The sequence below is a fragment of the Pteropus vampyrus genome, unplaced genomic scaffold, assembly GCF_000151845.1.
Source record: "Pteropus vampyrus isolate Shadow unplaced genomic scaffold, Pvam_2.0 Scaffold357, whole genome shotgun sequence".
NCBI lineage: Eukaryota > Metazoa > Chordata > Mammalia > Chiroptera > Pteropodidae > Pteropus > Pteropus vampyrus.
In genome coordinates this window covers 1,317,097-1,324,411 of record NW_011889138.1, presented here as the reverse complement: position 1 = coordinate 1,324,411, position 7,315 = coordinate 1,317,097, and the positions used below count along the sequence as shown (strand labels likewise).

Here is a 7,315-nt window from a genome sequence, read left to right as displayed (position 1 = left end):
GGGACAGGGAGAGGGAATGAAGGCAGACCAGAGAAAGAGGTGTGGGTGGGGGGATGAGAGGGGGAAGGGGGAGAGAGAGAGATTGGAGTTGAGAATGGGAGTTTATAGACCAGGCAGGTGAGAAGAGGTAGCGTATGGTTCTCAACCTCTACAGTACTGACTTCTGGAGACTGGTATTTGGCAGCATCGGTTACATGCCAGGAGCATTCACATTTTCCCATGCGGTGATAGCATAAGATACCTCCAGGCATTGCCAGATTTCCCCCTAGAGGGGCACTGTTGCTCCCATTGAGAACTTCTGACTTAAACCCATATGGTCCTCAGTCCCCGCAAATGCTGTTCCTTATTTAGGTGTAGTAATCAAGGAATTTCCAGCCCCCTGCCCCCCTCCCCCTCATACACACTTCAAATGAGAACACCAAGGTTCCAAGAAATCTCTTCATTTGCCTGAGCTCCACAGTGGCCAACCAGTGGACCGGGGCTTTGAACGTGGGCCTCAGGGTACCACCACCCATAGAACATGGATGACATTATCCACCAGGGAAATGATTGGCATGCATCAGACCCACCCCTTCCAACAGTGACACATGCACACAGTGATGTGGATGGCGATATAGATTCTTTCATTCATGGAGTTATGTGTGGTTGGGCAGCTTATACACTGCACAAGGGGATCTGGCTGGAATCCAGCAGGGCTCTCCTCCCCAAGGTGTGTCTCTGGGGCTACATCTATCTGTGGGAAGGGGCATCCTTTTTAGACTCACACAAGGGTGTCATTTGCCTGCCAAACCACAGACACTGGAGAGTTGCTTTGGGTCAGGGGGCGCCTTTGCCTCATCTGCATAAAGGCTGCCTTAAGGGCTAGCAGTATGTCATTCAGTCCCTATTCTGGGCCAGGTCTCCACTGGGCCCATGAACACAAATTCTTCCTTTGCTGACACTCCCATTGTCTCCTCCAACAGCACACAGTGCACATACCCATGAAGCAACAATTCCAGGCCATTGGCAACTCTGGGGGGCAGGGAACAGTGGCACGAATCTCCTTAAACCTAGCAATGCGCCCAGACACAAAACACAAAAAACACACACACAGGCACATGCACAGCTCCTCTAGCAATACAGCTTCCTGACCTTACCGCACACCTCCCAATGCAGGGCAGCACTTACAGGTGGGGAGGGGACACACACCTAGGGATACAGTGGCCTGTTCAGATGCAAGGATACAGAGGAACAAGTTCCTCCCTTAGCTCACACAAAACTATGCATAGACATACAACGGAACTTTTACACACAGTGACACAGAGCACAGGACACCCACCCAGTGTCTCAGACACAACATTCAAGGACACCCAGTGTTGTCCTGGTGGTACACGTGGAAGCTTCTCTCCCCCTCAGAAATGCACAGCTCCACGTGGACATACAGCCAGGCATGTCTTTGTGTTTCATCCTAAAGCACACAAGACTCAGACACAATTTTAGATATTGTGACACATTGGGACCACACACAGCTCAAGAACATGGCTAGCAACCTGCCTAAGCCAGCTACACATGGACACGCAACTACACACATCACAGCCCCCAGTCATGCAACCTTGTCGGTGTACACATGTGTGCAAACATACCCTCACCCAGCAGTGGTGATTGTAGAAGCAGGCATGTGACTCCGCACCACACACACAGCACCACCCCTAACCCCCCACATCCCCTCCCAAATGAGGCACTTTGCTTCTTCACAGCTAGAGAGGAAGGCCCCTTCAACACCAGTCTCCTCACTCCCTACACCCTGCATCCCACCTCAGCCTGGGACCTGAGAGACACGGATGTAGGGACAGAGATCAGGGGAGCCAGCTGGAGGAGGGGCTGTGGAGCAGGCCCCACTCAGTCCCTGAGTTCCTGGAGAACCCTTCCCCCAACACACACACCTGCCACCCTGCACAGCACTTGGTCTCAACTCAGCCAACCCCGCCTCCTCTCTCTCCTGAGCCAGCCAGCTGGATGGGGGCTAGGGTTCGGTAGGCTGGGTGGGGCCAGGAGAGTTGACTCCAGAGAAGCCTGGAGCACAACTGGGGGGGGGGGGACAGGAAAAGGGAATCTTGGGAGAGGGGCAGAGGCCCAGAGAGGGGGACAGAGACCCCCAAAGGAGTACAGACCCAGAAAGAGAATCAGAAGCCCTGATGCCAGGAGCTGGGGGCTGGAGAGGGTTGCGCGGTGGGTAGGAAAGGAGAGGTGGGGACGGGGCGCACGAGGTCCGAGTGCAAAGGGAGGAACTCCCAGGAATATTGCAGGTTGAGTGTTGGTTTGGGGTAGAGATGTGGAAAGCGGGCAAGAGGAAGTGGACCTACAGATGAGGGAAGGTGGAGGGAGAAACGGAGGAGTCCGGCTTGGGGGTGGCAGGGTGGAGGATATAGCGTTGGCCCCACCCCCAGCTCGCCGCCAGGAAGGCAGAGACAGAACGAGAGAGGTGGACTCTCTCGGGGACGAACTTCCGGAGGCCCGTGGGACTCGATCCCTGCGCCCCCCACCCAGGTCCCTAGACCTTCCAGTCACTGATGTCTCCCGGTCCAGCCCTCCTTTTGGACCCGCCTCCCATCACCCCCTCCCTCGGCCAGAGGCGGGTCTCTATCCTCTAACGGAATCTGTCCTGGGTTTTGTTCTCTCTCAGCCGGTGTCTCTACGCGTCTCATCGCGTCTCTGAGTCTCTGTCCCATGTCTCCGATCTCTCGTTGTCCCCTTCTCTGAGTCTCAATTTCCTGTATGCCAGCATTTTCCTCCTCCCCGCTGCCCCCACCGCGTCTCTGTCTTTTGCATCCTGTTTCCCCGGCTCCACATCCCAACTCTCTACCTCTCTGACTCCATGTCTCTTTCTCTGTGTCTTTTTCCCGGATTTGCTGTCTACAGATCTCTGACCCTCTGAGAATTTGTGTCTCTCCCTTCACTCTGGAACCCCGCTCTCCCTCCAGGTCCCCCCACTCTCTCTTGGCCCCAGGTTGGAGGGGCGGGGTGGGGGTGGGGGGCCGCTGCGGCGGGAGCTGTGTGTTCCCAGCGCAAAATAGACTCCTGTTGCCATGGTGACGCGAGCGCGGCCTCGGAGACGCGAAGCTTCAGGCTGGGGAGTGAGGAGGGGGGACACCTGGATCCGGAAAGCGGGGGCCGGGGCGCTGACGCCCGGTCCCAGGGGGTCCTGGAGGAGAGGGGAGGCTGGGACTCCTAAGTCCCTTGGGAGAGAGGGTGCTGGGCACTCTGACACCGGTTTCTGGGGACTGGTTTTCTGAGAGGGGTCTGTTTTTCAGGTTTGGGGGTCTCTAATTCCTCACTGGAGGCGGGCTGGTTTAGAACTCTGAGGCCTGAGTCCCTGGGGGACTCAGAGGTTGCCTTCTTAGGCTCCCGAGGTTGAGGGGGGTAGGGAACAAGGACTACGAATCAAGGGGCTGAGGGGCCTTGACTGGTGGGAGGGGCGTTCCATAGAGTCCCCACTTCCAGATTTCCAAAGGGGCTGCAGAATTCTGGGAGCCCCTTGTGGATCCCCTGACTCCTGCGTCTTCGGGGACGCAGGGCCCACTCAGATGAAGCTGTCTGTCCTTCCCATCCGTTCATCTGTTCATCTGAATGCCTGTCTCTTCCTTCCTCCCATTCCCATGTTCCAAGCGCCTCAGTTTCCCCCTCCGCACAGAGTGCGGTCGCGCTCACCTCACTTTCCGGATGCGGGACCCTTGGGGAGTCTGGGGTAGCAGCGGCGCGGGGGGCCAGCTGGGGGAGGCAGAGCTAGCTCGTGTCTGCAGCTGGCCGGGCTAGGCGTGCGCGCGCTGGTGGGGGGCGCGTGCTGGGGAACCCGGCCGGCAGCTCTTTTCCGTGCAGATGTGACACGGCCAGCCCTCGCCTTTGCCTCGAGCCGGCTTGGAGCTGAGAAGAGGCACTTCCCCCTCCCCACCTGCTGGGGACCCCGCTTCCTCCCCTCCCCCAGCCCTCAGCCCCCGGAATACCCCTCAAACCCAAGAATGGTTCGGTCCACAGCCACCTCAATGTTTATTCTGCGAGTCCGGGTCCCACACAGTCTGTGACACTCCGCCCCCTCCCTTTCCCGCTCCTTGAAGTGGCTGGGGGTAGAGCCCCACCTCCAGCGCAGCTCCACCAATAGCCATCCAGCTGCCAGAAGCTCATTTGCATTTCCCGGAACTGCCGCCCAATGGCAAGGCAGCACCTGCCTTCCCACTCAAGGGGCAGTACTCCCGGTGGACTGCACCACTCTTGGGATTCAAGGATGGGGGGAAAGCGCTTCTACCAAGGTCCAGGTGACAGGAGGGAGCTATCCCCTCAAGGCAAGGTGGGAGTTCAGTGGAAGAGAGGGTTCTGGCCTTGGAAGAGGCCAAGCAGTCCGCTGTCTGGAACAGGCTCCTTGATGATCTTCTGAATCTGTAGCCGGAAGACTGGGGTCAGGAACAGTACAGGGTTCCCATCTCCATGGCAGATCCCAGGGACAGTTCTCCACTTTCATCTCCCTTGCCTTCCTGGCAGCAAATGGCCAAACCAACCACTCCCTCTACTCTGAACTTTTCTTGGGGCCTCCCTTTCACTATACCCATCTAGGTTAGCTCCTGATCACTTGCTATCTTGGTCTGCTTAGCTGGCTTGAGCCACTATTGACTTTGTCTTGGGGCTTCTTGTCTACACCTGCTTCTTCCTAAGTCATCTCACCTCTCCCATCCCTCAAACCCCAAATCTAACCCATGTCTTTCCCCTCAACTCCATACTCATTTATCCACTGCCTCTTACATGTCCATCACAACTTGACCCCTGAAACTCGCTGTTTTGTTGCAAGCAGTATACAACATGAGCACAGCTGCTCAAGCTGACAACCTAGAAGCCTTCTGTGGGCTGCCTTCTTCCAAAGTCCCCCACTGCACGTGTCAGCAAACCCCATCATTACCTCCATTAATTAAACAATACAAATAAGTCAAACCTGCATCCCCACTGCCACCACTCTAGTCTCCCTCAGTCCTGATCCCCACCCATATCTACTGGCCACCCAGTACCAAAATGCAGATCTGACATGGCCAGCTACCCTGTGCATGCCCCCATGGCTGCCGCTTACTAAAATCTCTAATCTTCCATGAAGACATGGTCAAGTTCCTCCCAGCCTCCCCTCCTCCACACTCACTCACTGTGCCATGTTACAGCTCCTGGAATAAGGCAAGTTCAATCTCACCTCCAGGACTTGGCCCCAGGTGGTCCCTTAGCCAGAAAAACTTTCTGCATGACTGGCTGCTCCTCCCCTTTCTGGGCTCTGCTTCCCACCCCCTGTGAGAGAGACCCCTGTTGCTAATTTCTCACACATTCAGTATAGTCCCTTCCCAGCTCCAGACTACAAAGTGTATGGAATACGAACTGGCTTTTGCTGTTGCCCCTAGACTTGTCACAGTGGCTGGCACATAGTAGGTGCTCGATAAAAGATCAACAGAACTGAACTAAGAGGAGGGGAAGGGGCAGAGATCAGAGGGCCAGGAATGTCAAGTTCTAGAATGTCCTGTTATCCTGTAGACAAAGAGTGTGGAGCAGTGGTGACTACCTGGTCAGACCTGGGTACTAGGAAGGCCACTGGGCGGTGTGGTGAAAGGCTGAGCCTGAGTGCCAGAGACGGGGGAGAGGGCTGGCCCCCATCTACATGGCGTCTGCTGGATGGTTCTTTCCTGTATCTGCCTGGTTCGCTCCTGTCTTCATGTCACTCCAAAATCACCTTCTCCCAGACCACCTGATGCAAGCCACTCCCCACTTTCTCTCTCCAGTCCTCACTGCAAGCCATCAGCTTCTGCTCTCATTGATTTATGGAGAGAATTGAGACACGCCCCCCCCCGCCCCCACCAGGAGGCAGCAGCCTTTAGTGTTCCCGGATGTATATGATCCCGGACTACTATGCAAAGACTGGTGGGTGCATGAGAGGTGGGGGGTTGGGGCCCAGTTACCTCTTTGAACTGGGGGTGGGAGGCGTCACCCACTAGCTGGAGAATGAGCCCTTCACTGGTGGAGAGGAAGGCGCCACTCTGCCTCAGCCGGGCCAGTGCCACCAGCCGGTCCACCTGGCTGCAGGGGAGGTTGTCAGCATGCAGCCCAGATATCCACCTCCTTATTCTTCTTGGGTGTCTTGTCTACACCCTACATGCACCCACCCCTCATGGGACCCTCTCACCTGCGGGAGGTGCAGGCGTCCACCACCACATGGACCTGCAGGCCTCGTTCCAGGAGGTCCAGGGCCGTGTGCTAGGAGCAGAGAGAGGTCAGGGCCAACCTCAGACAAGAACAGGGGTCCTGGGTTAGTGACCGGGGAGCAGGGATGGGGATGAGGGAGGCTTGGACCAGGGTGGGAGACCCCAGGTTACGACTGGATCCCAGGGCAGGGTAGGTACCCCAGGTAGAGTGTTGTCCTGAGTGAGGATTAAGTCCTAGGTCAGGAGGTGGTAATGGGTCAGGAAGGGGGTCCTACCAGGGGATAGAGGGTTCTGAGTTGGGAAGAAACATCCTTTTAGGATGGGGGGTCGGGGTGGGGGATCCCAGGTGTCAGTCAGGGTCTCACCAGGATGCAGGCCTGTGTCTCTATGCCACAGAGGAGTACAGAGCGCAGCTGGGGCCGTGCGTCCAGCTCCTGCTGCACCACTGGCACCATGCTGAAGCAGGTCTTGGGCAGTGGCTGCAGGCCCTCGGCCCCCAGCTCAGGCACTGTGGGGCCCAGGCCTTGTGGGTACTGCTCTGTCAGCATGGCTGGCACCTCCAGCAGCTGGGCCACCTGTGCCGGGGAGGGGCAACAAAAGCCTGAGCCCAAGGGAGGAGCTGGGGGCCTGCACCCCTGGACTGAGGGAGGAGGGGCTGCACCCTGGGTCTGAGGGAGGAAGGACCTGTACCTTGAGCATTCGGGCGGCCACAGAGACAATCTGGGGGAAGTACATGATATGGCGGAACTTCTCCTGCATGTCACACAGAAATAGTATGGACGATCCTGGGAGGACTCGGCCCAGGCAGGGCCTCACAGCTGCCATGTCCTGAGGGTAGGCAGAGGGGCCAAGGGGTGGGGTCAGGCAGGGACTATGTGTGCCTTCTCTGCACATCCAGGGTCCATGCACTTAAACCTTGAGGGCCCTTCTCACTCTCTTCTTCTCACCTGCAGGCTTTGCATCGACTGTTCCCAGGCCCAGAACACTTTTTTAATGTGTCCTATTCAGCCGGGAGGTCACTTTCTGGGAAGCCCCCTCTTATCCTGCCTACCCCAAGTCTCAGCCTCGCTCCCCGGAGCCCTGGGAAGCCCCCTCCTTCCTGAGACAGCACAGTG

The 7,315-nt window shown here is 57.2% G+C and overlaps 2 protein-coding genes across 4 annotated transcripts in view; both read right to left on the bottom strand.

The window, feature by feature from the left end:
* Window positions 1–3,958, bottom strand: part of SHISA7 (shisa family member 7) — a 15,333-nt gene extending 11,375 nt beyond the window's left edge. For both annotated transcript variants that reach the window (XM_011379258.2, XM_011379259.2), the window contains exon 1: window positions 3,688–3,958. The gene's annotated coding sequence lies outside the window, so the exon portion shown is untranslated. The remainder of the gene's footprint in view (window positions 1–3,687) is intronic.
* A 46-nt stretch (window positions 3,959–4,004) lies between these two features.
* Window positions 4,005–7,060, bottom strand: ISOC2 (isochorismatase domain containing 2). Of its 2 annotated transcripts, none has more exons than XR_897041.2 (5): window positions 6,891–7,060; window positions 6,566–6,775; window positions 6,182–6,280; window positions 5,958–6,075; window positions 4,005–4,410 (listed from the first exon to the last, which is right to left on the bottom strand). XR_897041.2 is itself a non-coding variant. In XM_011379256.2 (5 exons), exons 1-5 carry the CDS (start codon window positions 7,023–7,025, stop codon window positions 4,330–4,332), a joined length of 615 nt encoding a protein of 204 aa, XP_011377558.1. In that variant the 5' UTR covers window positions 7,026–7,057; the 3' UTR covers window positions 4,005–4,329. The 2 variants fall into 2 exon arrangements, 1 of the variants encoding a protein (XP_011377558.1); XM_011379256.2 differs by having other exon boundaries at window positions 6,182–6,252; window positions 6,891–7,057.
* Window positions 7,061–7,315: the final 255 nt, after the last annotated feature.